Source organism: Tachyglossus aculeatus, chromosome 11, assembly GCF_015852505.1.
Source record: "Tachyglossus aculeatus isolate mTacAcu1 chromosome 11, mTacAcu1.pri, whole genome shotgun sequence".
In the NCBI taxonomy this organism is placed as follows: domain Eukaryota; kingdom Metazoa; phylum Chordata; class Mammalia; order Monotremata; family Tachyglossidae; genus Tachyglossus; species Tachyglossus aculeatus.
Window position 1 is genome coordinate 37,773,234 of NC_052076.1, and position 23,146 is coordinate 37,796,379.

The window sequence follows — 23,146 nt, forward strand, 5'->3', positions numbered from 1 at the left end:
AATGGATTTGCATCCTTTATTCACCCCACCCGCAGCCCCACAGCACTCAAGCACCAATCCATAATTTATTTATATTGGTGTCTGTATCCCTTCTAGACTGTAAGCTCATTGTGGGCAGGGAATGTGTCTACCAGTTCTGTTATATTGCACTCTGCCAAGTGCTTATTACAATGCTCTGCACACAGTAAGCGCTTAGGTAATTACAATTGATTAAGGAGAAGACCATTCCTTGATACCTTGAGCGTGTCTCAAGGCCCAAAGAGAGGATTGTTGCTTTAGAGACTGACCTAGTCCCCGGTTCAAGCCCCAAAACAAGGAGATCCCTCGTTTTTGAATCTCTACTGCATGTTGGTCTCGAGAGGGTGGTGAATTGTGTGTATTGACCCTGTTTGTACCAGCCCCGCGTCGGTGACCTTGCCGAGGAAAGCCAGGGGCAACCGCCGCTCTCCGTTCCTTCAGGCAATGAGTTGGGAGCGGCCATCTCAGTCTCGGTGTTTGGCCCACAGAAAAATACGACGATCTGAGTTCGTCGGACGAGTCGTGCGCCAGCCCCCAGAGACCGAGGCCTGCGCGGAAGATGAAGGGGCTGAGCATCCACGAGGGGCCTCAGGCCTTGGCCAAGATCACCGCTGTGGGCATCGGAGTGGGGAAGCGGCAGTCGTGCCTTGGTGAGTCTGGGACGGGAAATCCAGCCATTGCAGATGCATGGATGTTCACCTGTACGTAGTCTTCAAGGGTTTGGGCTGATCACTTGGGCTGCTGAAACCTGCCTAAGCCGGGAAATGGGCCCCCGAAGCCAGTACATTTTGGCTCTGCAGCCGAAAGTCATTCCCGGTTGCTGTCCATCTGAGCCTTGGGCATTTGCTCTTCTCACTACCATCTCCCAGTGACAATGAAAAGGATCAGTACGATACCTGAAGGGAGTAGGGGGATTGCTAGTATCAGTTAAGTCTAGATAATGAGGGAAAGCACATTAAAGTCCCATTTCTCAGGTCTTCTCTCTTACCACAGTTGGCAACCTGAAGCATTTTGTTCTGCTGTTCCCTAAGGCTGGATATGCTTGGGGTGGGAGGAGAGGTGGGGAGAGAGAAGTATACAGCGCAGAGCTGGCCACTTCACCTCTGGCAGCTGAAGAAGTTTGAATCGGGCTGGGTCTCTCCAGCAGAGAGTCCTATTTCTTGTACCAAGAAGTGTCCGACTCACCCTGACCCAAAGGGCCAAATAGCCCGATGCCGCACAACTGTACCAGGAGGCTAGAACTGCCAGGATTCAGGGAACAGGATTTCAGTGCCTCAGGGGAAAACGGGTTCCATGTTTACCTCCTTTGTGTCTTTTCATCCGATGGTAAGTCCCCGCTTTCCAAGCATTGAAACTGGAAAATGGAAGAAAGGACATTTTTCACAAAGCTGGCTGGGTGGCTCCATGGTGGAGAAGGGGGTGAAGATTCGTATTAAAGTAAGGTAGTTGCCTGGGGACCAGCCTCTTCAGGGGATCGATGGTGTATCTGGTTGGATCCTCATTTCCTTCCGAGAACCCTTCATTACCTTCCTTACTACCTCCGTAGGGGGAAGTAACTGCAGGGGGATTGTTCCTACTGAGGAGCAAGCGTGGCCTAGTGGGGAGAGCACGGGGCGGGGAGTTGGAGAACTGGCTTCTAATCCCGGCTTCTCCACTTACCTGCTGCATGACCTTGGGCGAGTCTGCTTCTCAGTGCCTCAGCTCCCTCATCTTTAAAAATGGGGATTCAGTATTGTGCTCCCTCCTGCCGTTTTTTAAAATGGTATTTAAGGGCTTACCATGTGCCAGGCACTGTTCTAAGCACTGAGGGTAGATACAATGTAATCAGTCAGGTTGGACACAGTCCTACTTAGGCTGTGAGCCCCATGTGGGACCTGATTATTTGGTATCTACCCTAGAGCTTAGTACAATGATTAGCACATAGTAAGCGTTAAGCAAATATCATAGTTTTTATTATTAACCTACTTTCTTCTCCCTCTCTAATTCAGACTGTGATCCCAGGTTGGGACAGGGGCTGTGGCCGATCTGCTTTGTACTATACTTACCTCAGTGCTTAGTGGAGCAGCTGTCACATAGTAAATGCTTAACAAGTACCATTTTAAAAAATAAAACCAAAAATAAGAGCAAAGGGCAGTCACCCATAGGTTTGCATTTTTCCTCTTGTCTTCTTTTTTTGGGGCTCGTAGCCAGAGTAAAAAAAAAAATCGACTCCAGGCCTATTTCCTTTCAGCTTTTCTAGCTGTGTGTTTGGTTGGTTAGCTTGTTTTGTTTTTTGTTGGGGTTTTTTTGTTGTTTTTTTTGATGCAGGCAGATGAGCTGCCACGAATCTGTGAGTGTGACTGCACTGTATATCCACAGTCACAGAAGGGACAGCTCCAGTTTACTAACACCATATAAGCAGAAAGAGATGCAAGATGGCAATAATAACATCTTTTGTGATCTTTCCTGGTGTGTGTCAAGCCTGGAAATATTGTCTATTTCCCAATGGGTAGAGCAGTATCTTCCTCCTTTAAATACCACAAAATTCAGTGCTCAAGGAGTTGTCAGGAAAGGCGCTTCAAGACAAGTGGGGTGGACCAGAAATGTAACATTTCATGTGATGTGCTTTGTGTCTTGTGCACATAGAGCAGATGCCTCCACAGGGCTACGTTACCTTTAACAACACTGAGGGTGCCAGTGTTGACGGGGAGGATCTCTGCTTCCGAGATGTCACCTCTCCAATCAACGAACAGGATGTGGAAAGCAACAGCAGCAGGGGTAAGGCGTTGTCCAGTCCTTCTCTCCACAGTTGCTATTGGATGTTCTTCCTGCTGGGATGAACTGGTTGGTATCCTCGAAGGATTTAAGCGTGGGGACCATTTTTCCAGGTTACTAGGATCAGTCAGTCAGTATGTGAGCCCCATGTGGGACCTGATTATCTTGTACCTACCCCAGTGCTTAATTTAGTGCTTGGCAATCAATAGTTGATTCTAGGGAGCTCCTCCTCGCCCTTCCGTCCCCCTCTCGCTGTCCCCACCTTTCCAGAGGTTGAGTTTTTCCAAGACCTGGAATTCTGGCCCTTCACCAAGAATCCCCCTTTGGAGACCAGGAATGGACCGAATCACATAGGCTCATGAGCTGGAACAGTTTGGTCATCCTGAGTGGGAGAGAGAGCCAAGTGCTGCATGGTCATTCATTCATTCATTCAATCGTATTTACTGAGCGCTTACTGTGTGCAGAGCACTGTACTAAATGCTTGGGAAGTACAAGTTTGCAACATATAGAGATGGTCCCTACCCAACAATGGGCTCAACAGTCTAGAAGACTTGACCGACAGGCCCAAGTGATCTGTGAGCCCACTGTTGGGTAGGGACTGTCTCTATATGTTGCCAATTTGTACTTCCCAAGTGCTTAGTACAGTGCTCTGCACATAGTAAGCGCTCAATAAGTAAGATTGATGATGATGAAGTGCTGGGTTGGGCCATCTCAAGCCAAGTCCGGTTGGATTGGCCTGAGCGGCCTCCTTTGGACCCCCTCCTTTCATGTGGGCCACCGCAACCCAGGACTGTGGAACACTGCTGCTTGAGAGCCAAAGTTGGGCACGTGAGTGGCTTTCTTCATTATTATTATTTTTTTGGTTACAGTATTTGCTGAGTACTAGGTGCCAGGCACTGTACTAAGCTTTGGGGTAAATACAAGCTAATCAGGTTGGAGACAGGCCCGGTCCCACATGGGGCTCACAATCTTAGTCTCCATTTTACAGATGAGGTAACTGAGATAGGAGGACCGTACACGATGTGCCATCCCCACTGGAATCGAGCTTTTCCATTTCTTTCGGCCTGGGCTCCCCTCTGGTCCCCTTTGGCCCTCAGATGGTGCAGTCCCGAGCTGGCACTAGGATGCCCCAGGGTGTGCCAGGTCCTGGATTTCCTGCAGCCATCGGTGCGCAGAGGAGCCGGAGCAGGGATTTTGGGTTGCAGTCTTAGGGAAGTTACAAGGTTTTCACGCTTCGGAGCCGAGGGAAGATTTGGACCTGAGGGGATAGAAGATGCAGTGAGAGATCGTCTCACCAGGTGTTAATCATGTTTTTCATCCTGACATCCCCCCGAGGAACTCCCTGTCCCCCACCAAAAAATGGGTGTCAGGATCACTGGGTTGGGCAAGGTGAGGTGGGCAGGGGAAGAGAGCTAGAAGACGTATATCTAGTAGCTACTTTATTATGCCCCCTTTACCTCAAATTGTACTGACATTGAACCGACTGGAGATTAGAGCCGAAGCACCCTTTTCCCATTCCCGGTCCCGTGGCTGACGGAGCAAGGTGAAGCATGGAGCTCTTCTAATAACGATGCTGCTTATTAAGCACTTACTCCGTTGCAAGTACCGTGCCGGCTCTGGAGTAGACACAAGATATTCAGTATCCCATCTCCCTCTGGGTTCATGGTCTGAGGCAGGGAGAGCCGGTATTTTATCCCCAGTGTACAGTTGAGGAAACCGAGGTACAGAGGTTAGGTGACTTGCAGGGACCCTGATTCCCAGGTCTATGCTCATTCCATTAGGCCAGGCTCCCTTCCATCATGCCTTTGGGAGGCTCCCAGGTAGGGGTGAGCGTGCTTTAAAGTGAACCGTGCAGATGCAGTAAAACAAACGAGGTGCCCAGGATTGCGGACATGCACCTGGGAGGCTACTAGCATGGCTCAGTGGAAAGAGCCCGGGCTTTGGAGTCAGAGGTCATGGGTTCGACTCCCGACTCCGCCACTTGTCAGCTGTGTGACTTTGGGCAAGTCACTTCTCTGTGCCTCAGTTCCCTCATCTGGAAAATGGGGATGAAGACTGTGAGCCCCCCGTGGGGCAACCTGATCACCTTGCAACCTCCCCAGCGCTTAGACCAGTGCTTGCACATAGTAAGCGCTTAATAAATGCTATTATTATTATGGCACCCCCAGCTCTCCACAGTGTTCCAATGTCCCCTAGTGCTTTGACTGATTTTTGCCATAAGCTTAAAGGTGGGGATCCAATTTAGTCACTTCAGTCATCCATGTCTCTGACTCATCTGTCACATTCCAGAGGAGAATGCTTTCGGCACCAACCCAGTGACCATCAGGAGCAGCAGCAGTAGCAGTGAGGGGCTAGCCAAAGCCCTCGGGGTCAGCAGTGAGGCTTCTTTGGAGAGCAATGAGGTAAGGATTTTGTTTCTTGCCAGTTCCCTTCTCTTTCTCCCTTCTTTTCCCCCTTCTTGCCCTTGTGTTAGCAGAATGTAGCTTTAGTGGTATTAGTATTGATGGGGAACCCAGCATTCTCCAACCAGGACTTCCCGGAGTTTCTACTGAAGAATCATCAATCAATCAATCAATCAATCGTATTTATCGAGCGCTTATTGTGTGCAGAGCACTGGACTAAGCGCTTGGGAAGTACAAGTTGGCAACACAAGTTGACGACATCCTGGAGATTGAAATCTTTTTTTTGGTCTGGGCTCAGGTTTGAAAGGGCCCATCTTGTAATTTGGCAAGTCGCTAATCAATCCATGGCATTTAGGGCATTCATTCATTCAGTTATATTTATTGAGTGCTTACTGGGTGCAGAGCACTGTACTAAGCGCTTGGGAGAGTACAGAACAACAATAAATAGTCACATTCCCTGCCCACAATCTTACAGTCTAGAGTGCTTACTGGGTGCAGAGCACTGTACTAAGTGCTTGGGAGAGTGCAATTCTAGTAGGTAGAAGTGCTTAGTACAGTGCAGTGCACACAGTGAGCGCTCAGTAAATGTGATTGAATGAATAATAGTAATAATAATAATGGCATTTATTAAGTGCTTACTATGTGCAAAGCACTGTTCTAAGCGCTGGGGAGGTTACAAGGTGAGCAGGTTGTCCCACTGGGGGCTCACAGTCTTAATCCCCATTTTACAGATGACGTAACTGAGGCACAGAGAATAATTATAATAATAATAATAATGATGGCATTTATTAAGCGCTTACTATGTGCAGAGCACTGTTCTAAGCGCTGGGGGGATACAAGGTGAGCAGGTTGTTCCACGTGAGGCTCACAGTCTTAATCCCCATTTTACAGATGAGGTAACTGAGGCGCAGAGAAGTTAAGTGACTTGCCCAAGGTCACACAGCAGACATGTGGTGGAGTCGGGATTCGAACCCATGACCTCTGACTCCAAAGCCTGGGCTCTTTCCACTGAGCCACACTACTACCAAGACCTTTCCTCTGTCCCATGAGGATGGTGGTTTCTCTGAGCCACAGAGGCCCAGAGAGGAGGAATGGATATACTGAAAGAGTTCTCAGCCCTGTGGAAGGAAGACCCAAGAATCATTACTGTGCAGATTCGTGCTGTTTGTTTTTGTTCCTTTTTTATAGTGAATAAGAGGGGAGGGATAGCAGACCTTCCTCCACCCCCTCTCCCCCGAATTGGAGATCTGAGAGCTTCAGACCAGGGCTCTGAAGCAGTAGTGAATTGCTCCTAAGTTTTCAGTGAAGCCACTGCCGAGAGAGACTCTACAATTTTGAGTTTTCCCCTGCAATCTCTAGACACAAGTCTTCTGTCTCCCAGGACTCAGACCACATCCACAAGAGCTCCGTTCGCAAGCAGGCCAAAAGCTACCTGAAGGTTAAGAGTCGTTACAGCAGTGACAACCAGTGGCCTCATAGCACAGGGGCTTCTGCGATGGCTAGTCAGCCTGCCACCATCCCCAAGTCTCAGCTGAGCCACTCTGCAGGCCCCCAGGTAAGAGAAGTCATGGCAGAAATCCGAGTTCAAGCCCACCGGGATTGTTTGGTCCTTGGGAAACGGCCTCTTGCCTCTTTGGGAAGACTCTGGTTTGCTCTTTTAGTGCTTTATCATTTGGTGAGATGACAGTGAAATGTCAGCTCGTAAGTCCATTTTGGCCTGGAGTTGGTATATTTTTGACCCTAGAAAGATTAGACAAGGACAAAGCTTGTACTCTGAGATCCCGACCTTTTTTCCAGTGTTTTTTTTTTAATTTTATGGTATTTAAGCGCTTACTATATGCCAGGCACGATATTAAGCGCTGGGATAATCAGTTTGGACACAGACCCTGTCCCACTCGGTGCCCAACGGAGGCACAGAGACCTTAAATGACTTGCCCAGGGTCACTCAACAAATGAGTGATGGAGCTGGGATTAGGACCCAGGTCCTCTAACTCCCAGGGCCTGTGCTCTTTCAACTAGACCATGCTGCTTCCCAGTTCAGTGGTGATCTTTCTTTCGGGCCACTTCCCTCCCCTGCACAAATGCACGCTTCATCGCGGGTTCTCCTGCTCGGCTGTTTCCCTCCGATCTGACCCTGCCCTCCTCCCCTAAAATGCCCTGGGGCCATAAACAGCAGCTCCTGGCTAGGGGTCACTTCCTCCTCTCCCGATAAACTTTCCTGTAGGGTCATCCTCCCTCCCCGCATTATCCTGGGCAGTCTGCTGGAGCCAGCTATCAATCTCTGCCCTCACCTGAGGCTCCCTCTCTGGCTAGCCTGCCCCCCACCAGCCTGATGATCTTGGCGTCTTCTCAGCCCGAAACCATTCTTCCCTCCCAGCCCCTCTCCCTACCCCTCATAGCCTCCCTTGGGACGCTTCCTGCTGGACTCATCTTTCCTGACTTGCTGAGGCCATCCAATGGGTTCTAGCTGGAAGGTATTATTAAAGGGATGAGTGGTCCCCCCACCAGCCTGATGATCTTGGCGTCTTCTCAGCCCGAAACCATTCTTCCCTCCCAGCCCCTCTCCCTACCCCTCATAGCCTCCCTCGGGATGCTTCCTGCTGGACTCATCTTTCCTGACTTGCTGAGGCCATCCAGTGGGTTCTAGCTGGAAGGTCTTATTAAAGGGATGAGTTTTAATTCAGCCATTAAAAACTTCTGCCTAACATTTCACAGTATCGAGCCTTTGCTTCCTATTCCTCTGAGTAGCAACTTCCTTCCCTCTTTTTGACCTTTGACGTCCAGCGTGGAGTTTCTCTGGCTGCCGTCAGAGAAACCTTTCATTGTCATGTGGCAGATTCGGTCCCTCCAGATGTCACTTGAGGCTGGCCTTGAATTGGAGCCCAGGAGAGGGCCACGGCCAGTTCACCGCCCTTCCCTGGACCGTGGATGAAGACGGCGGGTGTTTGTCTGGGTTAGAAGTACTTGGGCGGGTTATAGGTTCAGTCCTCTCTTCTGGAAGCCTTAGCTGCTTGTTGGGAAGCGTACATCTTCTGGAAGAAAGTAGCTCAGAGCTGCCTCAGGTACCCGAGACTGTCAGTCAGTGGTATTTATCGAGCTTCTACATGTACAGCGCACTGTTTTAAGCGCTTGGGAAAAGTACGGTACAAGAGAGTTGGTAGACACGATTCCCACCCACAAGGAGCTTAAAGTCTGTCCTGGCTTTGTGGTTGCCCGTTGTCTTTTGACAACAATATCTACTCTTCTTCTCTTCTCTCCGTCAACGGGTCCCAGGACCTCGCAAGCTTCCTGGAAGAGATCGGTTGCCTGAAGTACCTGCAGGTGTTTGAGGAGCAGGACGTGGACCTCCGCATCTTCTTGACCCTCACTGAGAGCGATCTCAAAGAAATAGGCATCACGTGAGTCTTGGCCCATATAATAATAATAATAATGGCATTTATTAAGCACTTACTATGTGCAAAGCACTGTTCTAAGCGCTGGGGAGGATACAAGGTGATCAGGTTGTCCCACGGGGGGCTCACAGTCTTCACCCCCATTTTACAGATGAGGTAACTGAGGCACAGAGAAGTTAAGTGACGTGCCCAAAGTCACACAGCTGACATTTGGCAGAGCTGGGATTTGAACCCATGACCTCGGACTCCAAAGCCCGTGCTCTTTCCACTGAGCCACGCTATATGTCTTTGTGAGGTTCTCGTTTTGCAGCATTGAGATGTTCAGGGCAAGATTGGGTCTTAATTTGTCAGAATTAACACGGGAAGAGGTAATGGACGCATTGGGGTATTAGAAATAATTTATATTAATGTCTGTTTCCCCCTCTAGACTGTAAGCTCATTGTGATGTCTGCCAACTGTGCTATATTGTTCTCTCCCAAGTGCTCACTACAGTGCTCTGCACACAGTAAATACGATTGATTGATAGGAAGCGCTCCATAAATACTATTGATGATGATGATGATCCTTTTTTATTTATTTTTGGTAAACGAATGAATACATTTGTCAGAGCCAGACATGTGGTAGGTGGAGGTGACTGAGACCAGAGTGACTGTCGGGGATCAGCACTTGGCTAGTCAGTCCTGAGGTCACCATGATCTGGGAGAGGACTCGGGCTGGCCACAAATCCTTCTCGTGTCTTGTAGCAAAATATTTGAAGCGTTTTCAGCTCTGCAGCATTAAATCTGGGAAGTAACAACAGGCAGAGCAATCAGGAGGCAGTGTGGCACGAGAGAAGGCGGGCCCCCGAGACTGGCAGAACACAAGGGACTTTCTAAAGGGAAGTGTCTCCCACCCCCACCCCCCAGGCTCGTTTTTGATGATGGCTGCTGACCTATTTCTCCTCCAATGCCCCCCACAGTTTGTTTGGGCCCAAGAGAAAGATGACCTCGGCCATCGCCCGGTGGCACAGCGGCGCCCACCCGCCTAGCGACGCCCTCGAACTGGCTTACGCCGACCGACTTGAAGCCGAAATGCAGGAACTGGCCATTCAGCTGCACAAGGTTTGGGTCTTGGGGGCAAAAAACGATTTGAGAGGTTGGTCGGGTTACAAGTCGATCGGGGGTCGATGACAAAAAAAAAAAAACACCCTCGTGGGAATCCAGGCAAAAAAGCTGGTTTGGTATGCCCGGAAAAGAGCCATTCGACCTGGCCACGCTCTTACTGGAGTAATGGGGGGCCTCGTTCTGAGCACCACAATTTAGCAGGGGTGTGGAGGACACAGGTTCAGTGGGGAGACACCACAGTGGTGCTACTCAAATGGAATTTGGAATATTTAGCCTGGAGACAAAAAGGCTCGGAGGGAACTTCTCTGTCACGTAACAGTAATAATGTCTGTTTAAGGAGCGTGGCCCAGTGGATAGAGTCCGGGCCCAGGAGTCGGAAAGACCTGGATTCTAATCCCGGCTTCGCCACTTGGGTGTTATGTGACCCTGGCGGAGTCACTTCACTTCTCTTTGCCTCAGTTATCTCATCTTAAAATTGGGCTTAAGACTGTGAGCCCCATGTGGGAAGTGACCGACCCGCCCGGGGGGCCGCGGGAGACCCGGGGTCGGGCGGCAGGGTGGCTCAGTGGAAAGAGCCTGAGCTCGGGAGTCGGAGGGCGTGGGTTCCAATCCGGGCTCCGCCGCGTGTCTGCTGTGTGACCTTGGGCGAGTCACTTTTATTCTGGCGACTTGACACCCGTCCACATGTTTTGTTTTGTTGTCTGTCTCCCCCTTCTAGACTGTGAGCCCGTTGTTGGGTAGGGACCATCTCTATATGTCACCGACTTGTACTACCCAAGCACTGTGAGCCTGTTGTTGGGTAGGGACCGTCTCTATGTGTCGCCGACTTGTACTTCCCAAGTGCTTAGTACAGTGCTCTGCACACAGTAGGCGCTCAATAAATACAATTGAAGGAAGGAATGTGGACTGTGTCCGAACTGATTAGCTTGTATCAACTCCAGCTCTGAACCAAGACCGCTGTTAAAGAAAATTAAAAAAGGGGAGTCTCCCATTGAGAGCGACGGGTGATCCTCAGCCCTTAGACTTCAATCAATCAATCAATCAATCGTATTGAGCGCTTACCATGTGCAGAGCACTGTACTAAGAGCTTGGAAAGTACAAGTTGGCAACATATAGAGACAGTTCGTACCCAACAGTCGGCTCACAGTCTAAAAGGGGGAGACAGAGAACAAAACCAAACACACTAACAAAATAAAATAAATAGAATAGATATGTACAAGTAAAATAGAGTAATAAATATGTACAAACATATATACATATATACAGGTGCTGTGGGGAAGGGAAGGAGGTAAGATGAGGGGGGATGGAGAGGGGGGCGAGGGGGAGAGGAAGGAAGGGGCTCAGTCTGGGAAGGCCTCCTGGCCTTCCCAGACCAAGAACTTCAGACCAAGAACTTTTGCAGAGAAATTGATTGTAGCAGTAGTGGTTTGTTCAGTGTCACTTGCACTCTCTCTTCCCTGCCAGGGATATTCCCACTGGGGCGGAAACTGTAATGAGCGAATAGATGGGCATGGGTACGGCACATTGAACAGTCACAGAGATTTTTTTTTATGAGCAAGACCTGTTTGGGGGGCATCGACCATGGTGGGGGGGGCCATTGCTATGCCTCAGCAGCAGATTGCTGTGGTAACCACTCTGGTCTTTGCTGCCGAGGTGAATTAGCTGTTTTTCAGGGTTCCCCCGGACCTGTCCTCTCAAGGGACACCCTAAGTGGATCTTTGGTTGTAAACCTTGGCCGCTGATGGCATAATCCCAGGAGATACTAGAGAAGCAGTGTGGCCTAGTGGAAAGAGCACGGGCCTGGCCTGGGTTCTAATGCCAGCTCCATCGCTAATCTGCTGTGGGACCTTGAGCAAGTCACTTCACTTTTCTGTATCACAGTTACCTAATTTGTAAAATGGGGATTAAGACTGTGAGACCTGTATGGAAAAGGACCGTGTCCAGCCCAGTTATCTCTTTTATCTACCCCACTGCTTAGTACAATGCCAGGCACAAAGTAAAACACTTAGTAAATACCATAAAAAAAATGGCGTGGGACTGTAATCCAGGTCTTCTAATACCTAGTCCTGTGATCTTTCCACTGAACTAATGGCAGGGCCAACAAGAGTAAATGTAATATATATTAAACTATAGGTGCTAAACACTAGGGTAGATACAGTAAAACTGTCGCAGGCAGAGTCCGTGTCCCACACAGAGCTCACTGTTTCAGAAGAAGAAAGATCAGGTGTCTTCAATCAATCAATCGTATTTATTGAGCGCTTACTGTGTGCAGAGCACTGTCCTAAGCGCTTGGGAAGTACAAGTTGGCAACATATAGAGACAGTCCCTACCCAACAGTGGGCTCGCAGTCTAAAAGGGGGAGACAGAGAACAAAACCAAACATACTAACAAAATAAAATAAATAGAATAGATATGTACAGGTAAAATAAATAGAGTAATAAATATGTACAAACATATCATCATCATCATCAATCGTATTTATTGAGCGCTTACTATGTGCAGAGCACTGTACTAAGCACTTGGGAAGTACAAATTGGCAACATATAGAGACAGTCCCCACCCAACAGTGGGCTCACAGTCTAAAAGGGGGAGACAGAGAACAAAACCAAACATACTAACAAAATAAAATAAATAGAATAGATATGTACAAATAAAATAAATAAATAAATAAATAGAGTAGAACATATATACATATATACAGGTATATACCTGTATATATGGGTTAAAATGGGTTAAACCCATTTTGTAGGTGAGAAAATTGAGGTCAAGAGAGCCCTGGATTTATTCAAGATCACTTAACAGGCCAGTGGAAGTGTTGGGATTAGAACCTTAATCTCTTGGCTTCCAGGCCCACCCTCTTTCCTCTAGACCATCCCTCTGTAATCCTGTTTTTCACTTGGGCACAATTCACCTCCCCCAGAACCACAGTGCAGTTTCAGTCCACAGCGGATGGGATCTCTCTTGTGAGTCTGATACCAAAAAAGGGCAGGAAACGGCATCAGTTTGTGTCCCGTTTTCACAGGCCCAATGAAAGCATTTGCTGTCATTAGTAGATTTGGGCCCTGGATTTAGCATTCTTGAGTTCCAGTGAATCAGTGGTGTTTTTTGAGTGCCTACTTTGTGAAGAGCACTGTAATAAGCAGCATGGCTCAGTGGAAAGAGCCCGCGCTTTGGAGTCAGAAGTCATGGGTCCAAATCCCGGCTCTGCCACTTAGCTGTGTGACTTTGGGCAAGTCACTTCACTTCTCTGGGCCTCAGTTCCCTCATCTGTAAAATGGGGATTAAGACTGTGAGCCCCACGTGGGACAACCTGATCACCTTGTAACCTCCCTAGCGCTTAGAACAGTGCTTTGCACTTAGTAAGCGCTTAATAAATGCCATTAAAAAAAAAGTCACTTAACTTCTCTGGGCCACAGTTCCCTCATCTGGAAAATGGGGATTAAGACTGTGAGCCCCACGTGGGACAACCTGATCACCTTGTAACCTCCCTAGCGCTTAGAATGGTGCTTTGCACATAGTAAGCGCTTAATAAATGCCATCATTATTATTATTATTATTACTGAGCCCTTGGGAGATTACAGTACAATAGAGTTGGTAGATGGGATCCCTGCCCACAAGGTGCTTACAGTCTAACAAAGGTATGTATGTACTGTGTACCAAGTCCTGGGGTAGATACAAGATAATCGGGTCAGACACGGTCCCTGTCCCACATGGGGCCCACAGTCCAAGTAGGAGGGAGAACAGATATTGAATTCTCATTTTACAGAAAAGGAACTGAGGCGCAGAGAAGTCAAGTGACCTGCCCTTGGTCGCACAGCAGGCATGTGGCAGAGCTGGGATTAGGAAACTGGCCCTCTGACTCCGAAGTCCATGATCATTCTGCTAGGCCCCGTAAAAATTTTGGTCTGGAAATTTCGGTGATTGTTAGGAGGGTGAGCGAAGGAGGCAGTGAATTCCAGGCTGCATGGAGAAGACCTGGGTTGTACTTGACTTCTGCCCTGGAAGCCGGGCCCCCAGAAATAGGAAATAGCTCCAAGCATACATCTGAGGGAAAGAGAATGATCTTTCTCGATCATTTTCCACAAGGCCTCACCCGTTTCTATCCCACCCCTCCTCTGAAGCGGGAGGACTCGTGTGGCCCCGACTGGGAACGAGGTTTTCAAAGCGTTTCTCATTCCGTCGTCTCAGAATGAAGAAACAAGAGACCCTGGCTTGATCCAAATAATTTGAGCTGAATCTGGTGGGTTGCACCAGTAGAAAACTCAAGTTTCCTGGACCGAAAAACATTCTAAACGAATCACTTCAGGGGACCCGGAGGGCGCTACTGGCCAGTTGCCCACCAGACCATTACGTGGACAAGCTGAGTTGCGTCTCTGAATATCTTTTCTCATTTATAAAATTCCCCCTTCTCCTTCTTGGGAGTTTGCAAGAGAAAAGCCAGTTTTCTACAGATGAGCCCTATAGAGAGAGGTGAAGGAATGGACCATCTGCCAAATGATGCGACGGTTCTTTAATTGCACTGTGTCGCCCCGGAGAAAGGGCCCACCTAGCTAAGAGACGGTTATGAGTTCCCCCCCGGGGGGTGAGGACAGGGCAAGATTGTCTGGGGAGGAACTGTTCTAGAAAGGTCTGAGGTGACACTGCCTTAATTGGCCCTGGGGACTTAACGGGCATTGGTGACCTTTCAGAATGGATTTGCCACAAACAGGAGTTCTAATTTATAACTTGGGAACGCGTCTACCGACTCTGTTGTGTTGAATTCTCGTAAGCACTTAGTACAGCGCTCTGCACACATAAAAACCATAGATTGATGGATTCATTCAATCAGGCATATTTATTAAGCACTTACTGTGTGCAGAGCACTGTACTAAGCACTTGGATTGATTGATAGCTTTGTCTCTTAACCCACCTTCCTGTCCAGAGGTTCTGACAGGGTTTCCAGTCAGCGCCCCCGCCCAAACCACAGAGGGAGGGGGAAATCCGAGCCCTGTAAAATGCAACTGAGGGTCTGCCTACCCCAGGCCGCCTCCGCCCCTGATCTGCAGCCCTGCTCTCTCCTCCTGTAGCGGTGCGAGGAAGTGGAAGTGATGAAAGGACAGGTGTCGCAGGAGCAAGAGCTCCGGGCTGTTGTTGAGAGCTGCCTGATGGAGCAGAACGGGGCCTGGAAAGACGTCCACCTCCAGCTGCAAGAGATGTGGGCTGCCACCCGGAACATCGAGCTGCTCCTGGGTCAGCTCAGGTAAGGAGAGCCGGCTGGACTCCCAAAGTCTATCCCTCTTGGGCCTGGGGCTGGGCTTTCCAGGATGGCTCCCGAGAGGAATGCTGGAGTGCTAGGACTTGCATCCCAAAGTTGATCTGGTGTAGGGCTTGAAGATTCCCAGCCCGGCACCATAGTGGGTCCAGCCCCAAACAGGCTTACCTGTCCCAATCAATCAGTCAATCAATTATATTTATTGAGCGCTTACTGTGTGCAGAGCACTGGACTAAGCGCTTGGGAAGTCCAAGTTGGCAACATATAGAGACAGTCCCTACCCAACAGTGGGCTCACGGTCTAGAAGGGGGAGACAGAGAACAAAACCAAACATATTAACAAAGTAAAATAAATAGAATAGATATGTACAAGTAAAATAGAGTAATAAATATGTACACACATATGTACATATATACAGGTGCTGTGGGGAAGGGAAGGAGGTAAGACGGGGGGACGGAGAGGGGGACGAGGGGGAGAGGAAGGAGGGGACTAACTAAGTCCCAGGTGGCACTTAGTTTGTTACTTACGGTGGAGTCCCCCATTCTGTAGATTTGGCTAGTGGTCAGGGCAGAAACTCTGCTTTCCTCTTGATGCCCCGAGCTTTGAAGCTTATGGGAGCAGAGCAGAGAGTTGAGTTTAGGAATCGAAATCGAACACGAAGGCCATATCCAAATCTTCGAACAGGTAGGGATGTACCGCCTGATGGGATGTATAAGTGGAAGCCTGGGGCTGTAGAGATCAGGGAACTTATCAGGGAAACTGGCTTTCTTCTCCAGATGAGGGGATCCCAAGTGTGACTCGGGGTTAAAGATGAAAAATCTCAACAAAACCTTGGGTCTCGTGATTTTCATTTTCCCTCTGGGGGTGGGAGTGGGTTGAGGGAAAGACGACTTTTCCTTTGGCCCTCAAGAAAAATGAGGGGATTTGTCGATTCGCAGTGAGTTAAAGCCTACAAACTCTTCATAAGAGTAATTGTTTTATGTCCCTGACGTGGAGCCCGGGCCTTCGTAGCTTTGCATCAGATCGCTTGCTTTGCTTTGCTTCATATAACAGCATCAAATGGCTGCTCTGCACACTTGCTCACCTTGAGTGAGCAGGCCTGGATTGGTGCCCAAAGGCAAGAAGACCAGCTGTTTAGTTAAACCCTGGGCACTGGGGACTTCCGAACCGCCAGGCAGGGATGAATGCAGCCTTGCAAATCGTTGCAGGGATATTAGCCAGACCCCAGAAATGTTCTTGCAGCCTTCTGTACAGCCTCCCCTCCCTCCCTGGCAACCCACACACCAGGAGCAGTTACTTAGAGGGCCAGTGGCTCTTTACAAGGTTGAGTGGGCCGGAAACATTCCTGGCCCTCGGGGCAAGTTAGGGTTTTCCTTCATGGGTCGTCTCTTTTCCAGAGCCTGCCAGGCCGAGCTGTCCACCCGTGTGAATCAAGAGGATGCGTTGGGCGGTGTCCCCCCAACCAAGGCCCAGCGGGGAGCTGGTAAGTGGAGTGTGATGGATAAGTGAGTGGGAAGGAAGTTTCCTGGCTGGGGGCATCCCCTTATTGGGGGGCCACGTGATCCATTCATTCATTCAGTCGTATTTATTGAGCGCTTACTGTGTGCAGAGCACTGTACCAAGCGCTTGGGAAGCAGCGTGGCTCAGTGGAAGGAGCCTGGGCTTTGGAATCAGAGGTCATGGGTTTGAATCCCGGCTCTGCCAATTGTCAGCAGTGTGACTTCGGGCAAGTCGCTTAACTTCTCTGGGCCTCAATTCCCTCATCTGTATAATGGGGATTAAGACTGTGAGCCCCACGTGGGACAACCTGATCACCTTGTAACCTCCTCAGCGCTTAGAACAGTGCTTTGCACGTAGTAAGTGCTTAATAAATGCCATTATTATTATTATTACAAGTTGGCAACATATGAGATAGTAGGGAAGGGAACTCTCCCCCAAGGTCCCCTTGCCTGGATTGGCAAAGCCTCTGGAGATGTTCTGCTGCACTCCCCGCTTTCATTCGCCCCAAAACTCAATCTTCTGCTACCCAAGAAAGGACAGGAGAAAGAGCCGGAGTACTGAAATAGAAAGAATTTCAGCCCGTTACTTCATTTTATTGATTTCATTTAGAAAATCGGCACTTGGGTTAAAGGGTTTTAAAATTTATTATTATTTTAAATGGTATTTAAGCATTTATTCTGTGCCAGGCACTGTACTAAGCGCTGGGGTAGATGTAAGCTAATCAGGTTGGACACAGTCCACGTCCCACCTGGGGCTTCATCTTAATCCCCATTTTACAGATGAAATGACTTACCCAAGGTCACCCAACAGACAGCTGGCGGAGCCTGGATTGGAACTCAGGACCTTTTGACTCCCAGGGCCGTGCTTCATTCACTAGGCCACGCTGAGGGGGGATCTCAGCTTGAAGTCCACAAATCCATTGTGACTTAAAATAGTTAAAGCCGCCACCAGTAAGAGGGCTCGCCTCTACCCAGGTAAATAGGGCAGGTGGCTTGTCTGTCTCCAGGAGCTTCACAGCCTCTCTGCTGGAGGCAACTGGAGCCTACAGAGACGAGCACATGAGCAGCAGGAGGACATTTTCATACCTTTTCAAGCAGCCTTTCTGCCGTAGTCTTCTGCCTTCTCTCCCGGTGCTGCAGCCTCTCGGGGAACGGCTAGGCTGGGCGTGTCTGTGGGAGAGAACCTCACAGTTTCAGTTTTTGGAGGGCAGAGCAACTTGCTCTGGCCAAAATTGCCCTGAGTGTGACCAAAGTATGACTTTCTAGACTCCAAGCCCCTTGAGGGTGGAGGGACGTGCCTCTCGTCGGCTCTACACCCAGTTAAGTGCTTAATAAATACCGTCGATTGACCCAGCAGGCAGGTGAGGTGCAGAAAGCGGCAGGGAACGCTGCTCTTGCTCAGTCGAATGGCATCAAGTAGTCGGTGCCAGAGACCCAGGATTTAGGGAGTCACCTTCCTTCCCATGTCTCTTTCTTGCTCTCTCAGATGCTGAAGGATGGCAAACGAAGTCCCTGAGCTTGCCCGAGCTATCCAGAGCTTTGGAGGAATGCACAGGCGAGATGGGTGAGCGACTTGACCGGGCAGAGCTGGGGGCAGTCACACCTGACCGTTCTCTCGGGATGAGCGGGAGGTAGAGTCCTACTGGAAGCCTCTTATCCTGCTGCCCAGTGCTAAAGGGCCTCTTGAGGTTTGGGTCCTGAGGAAATTCCTACCGAGTCTTTAAGAGGACTCCAGCGAGGTGATCTGTAAGAAGAGTTTTTTCCCCCCGTGATTCCCCATGAAAGGACGGGAGCCGGGAATTAGCCCCCTGATGAGATCTCAGCCAGTGAACAGTCAAGAGGGTATGGGGTCCTGAGGGAATGCCCTCCTCTAGACACCCGGAGATCTCCCCTGAAATGGGAGAGGGCACAGGGAACATCAGGGCACCCGAACCCCTGTCTCTTCGTGGGTTCGTCTTCGTACTGGCCTGGCCCACAGCCCGGTCTCTCCTGCCCTGGGATTTGAGTCAGGGCAGCAAAGAGCCTTTCCTTTCCGTTTTGAGCCACATCTGCCCCATCACCGATCGCTTTTTATCCCCCAGCTGAGCAGACAGTCTGCCCTGAAGTGAGAGGGCAGGGTAAGTCTCTGCCCTTGAGACAGGATGTTCTCGGAACCAGTACAAGTACGGTGTAGACCTCTGCGCCCCTTGACCCATTATTGGGCTCTTTTTCTTCCACAATCACCACTGGTTCTGTGGCCTTCTGGGCTCAGTGTCCAAATGGGGTCTGCAGGAAATAAACCAGATTCCAGCCGGGTACAATAGAGTGAGATGTGAAGAACTGGAAAGGAGTTCAGGGAGGACCAGGGAAGGATGGGAAGTTGGTCCCTTTAGGAAAAAGCTCTCAGCTTGAGGGAAGGAAACTCTGCCAGGGCCATGTGTGAGTCTTTACGGATTTTCCAGAGAAGGTGGGGTGAGGGAAAGGTCTGCAGGTAGTCTCTCTGGGAAGGGGTAAGAGGAGAAGGGTGGGCTACAGGTAGCAGTCTCTCTGAGAAGGGGTAAGAGGAGAAGGGTGGGCTACGAGAACCCTAGAGGCTGTTGGCCTGCTGGTGTTAGAGGGAAGGGTGGGGAAACTAGGATTGTTTTCACCCGTCAAGAATGGGAGAAATGTTGCCCCTTCATCGTCCGTCCCTGGCTGGTGCAGAGGAGGCCGTTCCATCATTTTTGGGTCTGTCTCCGCCCCCCGCAGGGAAAGCTCTGGGTTCCGTGAACCGGAGCCTCGAACGGCTGCGAGTGCTCAACGACAAGCAGAACTGGGGAGAGCCGTAGCCGTGCCAGATGGTGAGTGGGGGAGGAGCCGGGCCCGGATGTTTCCAAGCAAACATCCACGGGGCGGAGGAGAGGCATCCCGGAGACGTAAATGCGGGGCTGGCCAGACCCAAACCGACCGAAAGCGGGTGCCGCACCTGTCCGCCGTTGGGGCCCGGCCCGCGACATCCCCTCCTCCCACCTGCGTCCTTTACCCCCGCTGCTCCGGACAAACCCCCCAGAGCAACCCAACCAGCGGAAGGGGAAGGGGAGAGCAGGAGCGAAGCAGGTGCCTGAGGTTCTCTGCCAGTTTTTCTAGGTCAAACGTCGCCAGTGCTGGCCTCCCGGCGGGACAGAGAATCCATCAACGGTATCAATTGAGTGCTTCCTGTGTGCAGAGCACTGTACTAAGCGTTGAGAGAATACAATATAACAGAATTGGTCGACCCGTTCCCTGCCCACCGGGAGCGGACGGAGTGGAGGGGGGAGCCTCTGGCCCTGTCCTGTGCAGCTCTTGCAAAGCATCTTCCAGTTCCCCACCTCCGCCCCGGTAGGCGACCCTCGATGGTGCCTGAAGTTCTGGGACCCTACGAGGGGAGTGGTGGTGGAAAAGCTGCCGCATCCCAGACGGGGGCAAGACGTGGTTAGCCGCCGCAAGTCCTCCATGCTGGAGGCGGTGGTAGGCTCCTCTCCTCCGGAGGCCCCTCGTATACGCAATACCAGCCGAGCCAGGTTGCCGCTGTCCGGTCCCAGCTCCCAGGCGGGCGCTTAGAGACCTCCACTCCCAGCGGGTCGGGACCCTCCCGTGGGGCGGGTTTTGCTTTTGACGCCCTCACCCTTTTCTCCTTGTCAGGAACCACGACGTTGGGTGACCGTTCCACCCTGAAGCTGTGTGCCTGAAAGAATGAGTGGGCTGGGGACAGGTGGCACTCCTCTGCTCAGACTGCCACCCCACCGGGCCGGCGGGGAGGGGGTGCCGCGGGGGGACCCCGGGAGAGGCCGGGCCCAAGGGAGCAGGCCCCGGTCCTCAGAGGAAGGGCGTCTCCGGTCCAACGGCTGGAGAACGAGGTGCAGCAAAAAGAAGCGGCGGCTCCCATGCGGGAGAAGGGAGCGGGAGGGGCGGTTTTGAGTGTGGACGGGGGGAAGGAAGGGGGTGTCTCATCCCATTCATCATCGGAATCCCCGTTCCCAGGGATTTGCCCTTGGCGCTGACTGAGGCCAGTGCCGAGGCAGAGAACTGGTGATGGTGGGAGCCCCCCTGCAAGAGTACACAGCCCCCAGACTCTGTTGAGTGTTTGATTAATTTTTTTCTGCCAAAATATAAGACTTCTGGACTTCAGTGTGGCCTTGCGGGCTGTTGACGAGGGAACCCAAACTTCGGTTTGCCTCAATTTCCAGAAAATAAATCCACTTTGAATCATACCAGCACGTCAGAAGCCTTATTCCCAACTGGGGCCATCGGGAGCCCTAGGAGGACAAAGCGGGTGTGTATGTCTACACACCTATGTATGGGGGGGTCGGGGGGGTGTTTTAGCTTTCAAAGGGGCCTGGCCTTGCCAGAGCCAAGTGCTTGCAGCAGGACCCTTCAAGCCCCTATAAGCTGAGTAGGGCGGGGAGGGATCGCTTAGAGGAATCAGCAGATCAGCCCACGGTTACCTTGGCGTAGGCCACGTCAGCTGTGTAAGTGGCCATCGGAGCACCTCGCCTCTTAAGTGGTGTTGAAAGTTGTCGTCCGTAGCCAAACCCACCCTAAACTTTCAACCTGAGCCCAGCGCAGTCGTGCCTGTCCCTTTCACGGGGCTCTTGTGCCTTGGCCAGGGTAGCGATGGGCTGTCCGGTCTGGCCCTGAGGTCCCCGTGACTTCAGGGGTCTGGATGGTAAAGGAACTGTGTAGTAGGGAGGGACACTGCTTTAAAGAGCAGAAGGGGTAGGGCCCACCGACTCTGGGTGTGCAGGAGGAGCTAGAGATGAGAGGAGGGTGCCGGCAGGGAGGAAGGACAGAGAGAGGATGTTCAAAACATCAATCTACGTCATCAGGAAATTAAGACATCTGGCTGTCAGAACTGTTTCCTGTCCATCAATGGTATTTGAGCGCTTACTGTGAGCAGAACACTGTGCTAAGCACCTGAGATCACACACACAAAAAGCTCTGCTAGGCATAGTCCCTTTCTACAAGCTTAGTGTAGTGTCCACTAAATACACCACACCTGTATCACCACATGGACCACAACCTCCACCACGTTTTCCTGCTCGCGGTTAAGCGTGTAGCGGAATTAATAGTTAAAACTCGAGCAGGCGGAGAATGGGAGGGTCTGTTCTGTCATGGTGAGAAAATGGACTTAAAGGCAGGCAACGAAGGGCGGAAGCTTGTGTGGGCAGGGATCGTATCTGCTAACTGCCGTATTGTACTCTCCCAAGCGCTTAGTGCAGTGCTCTGTACATGGTAGACGCTCAGTAGATATAGCAGCGTGGCCTGCGGGAGGACGGGATCAGAAGACTGGGTTCGAATCCTGACTCTGCTACTTATTTTGCGACCTTGGACAAGTCACTTCGCTGTGCATCAGTTTTCTTACCTGTTCTCCCTCGATTTTTTAAGTGGTTTTTGTTAAGCACTTACTATCGTGCTAGGGACTGTACTAAGTGCTTGAGTAGATACAAGATAACCAGGTTGGTCACGGTTCATGTCCCAAATACCTGACACGTAGTAAGCACTTAAATAACAAAACCAAACCAGAGGGACCTTCTAAACCCAGCTCCACCACAACTTGGAATTTATGCCAGTGCAAAAAGGACCGTTCCCGTCCCTGCCCAGCTTATTTGCTGTCCCATCACTGAGCTACTTTGGGAGAGAGGGAAATCCCCTCTCCTTCCTGACCCAAGGATTCAAAAAGCATCAGGGTGCCAAGATCCGAGCGGGCCCAGGTGCAGCAGAGGGTAATGACGGGTTTGCCGTATTATTTAGAGCCTGGAAAAAGGATGCACTGGTCTAGTCCCCTCAGGTCCAGATATATTTGCATTTTCTAGAATCTCAGCCTTCACGGGGAAACTCAACCGAGTGCCCACTCTACTCGACTGTAGGTTCCCTGAGTGCAGGAGACCACGTCTTGGTGCACTTGGTTAACTTCTCAAGGGCAAAGACTGCCCCTCTCACTTCTCTCGTCCACTCCCCAAAGTTCAGTCCAGTGCTTAGAACAGTGCTTTGCACACAGTAAGCGCTTAACAAATGCCATTATTATTATTATTCTCTGGGCCTCAGTGACCTCATCTGTAAAATGGGGATGAAGACTGTGAGCCCCCCGTGGGACAACCTGATCACCTTGCAACCTCCCCAGCGCTTAGAACAGTGCTTTGCACATAGTAAGCGCTTAACAAATGCCATTATTATTATTATTATTTAGGTTGCCCTGGGCTCTGCCTGACATTCGCACTCAAAATAGTTGCTGACGATCAACAGGACGTTGCCGGGGTCAACGTGGAGCCACGTACCTACCCCATTCTGTCTCGGTCTGCCCTGAGATCAGCCCGCCTGCCTGAGGGATAACAATCAATCAATCAATCGTATTTATTGAGCGCTTACTGTGTGCAGAGCGCTGTAGGCTCCAGCCACTTCTGACCCTCTTCCTCCTCATCGCCCCACTTCCACTTAGAGGGGGGAAGTTAGCAGAGTGGGCCAGAGCTCTCCACCCAGGTGGGCTCCTGGGCCAAGGAGGAGGCTCATGTCTCCCCCTTTTAGACTGTGAGCCCACTGTTGGGTAGGGACTGTCTCTATATGTGGCCAATTTGTACTTCCCAAGCGCTTAGTACAGTGCTCTGCACATAGTAAGCGCTCAATAAATACGACTGATGATGATGATGATACAACAGCACACACACACACACACACACACACACAAAAGCCCCACCCACAACAGCCTCCACCTGATAGCCACTGGTCCTCCCGG

At 50.6% G+C, this 23,146-nt stretch overlaps 1 protein-coding gene across 3 annotated transcripts in view; it reads left to right on the top strand.

Moving 5' to 3' along the window:
• The window catches only part of ANKS3 (ankyrin repeat and sterile alpha motif domain containing 3), a 45,487-nt gene extending 25,197 nt beyond the window's left edge, over window positions 1–20,290 (top strand). For 2 of the 3 annotated variants that reach the window (XM_038754692.1, XM_038754693.1), the window contains exons 7-17: window positions 507–668; window positions 2,644–2,775; window positions 5,062–5,174; window positions 6,556–6,729; window positions 8,448–8,572; window positions 9,525–9,666; window positions 14,736–14,908; window positions 16,318–16,403; window positions 17,906–17,983; window positions 19,147–19,238; window positions 20,059–20,290. In XM_038754692.1, the coding sequence (XP_038610620.1) occupies window positions 507–668; window positions 2,644–2,775; window positions 5,062–5,174; window positions 6,556–6,729; window positions 8,448–8,572; window positions 9,525–9,666; window positions 14,736–14,908; window positions 16,318–16,403; window positions 17,906–17,983; window positions 19,147–19,226 (1,265 nt within the window). In that variant the 3' untranslated portion in view covers window positions 19,227–19,238; window positions 20,059–20,290. Of the gene's footprint in view, window positions 1–506; window positions 669–2,643; window positions 2,776–5,061; window positions 5,175–6,555; window positions 6,730–8,447; window positions 8,573–9,524; window positions 9,667–14,735; window positions 14,909–16,317; window positions 16,404–17,905; window positions 17,984–19,146; window positions 19,239–20,058 lie in introns of those variants that run through there. The other variant, XM_038754694.1, reaches the window with a different exon arrangement.
• The last annotated feature ends 2,856 nt before the right edge of the window (window positions 20,291–23,146 follow it).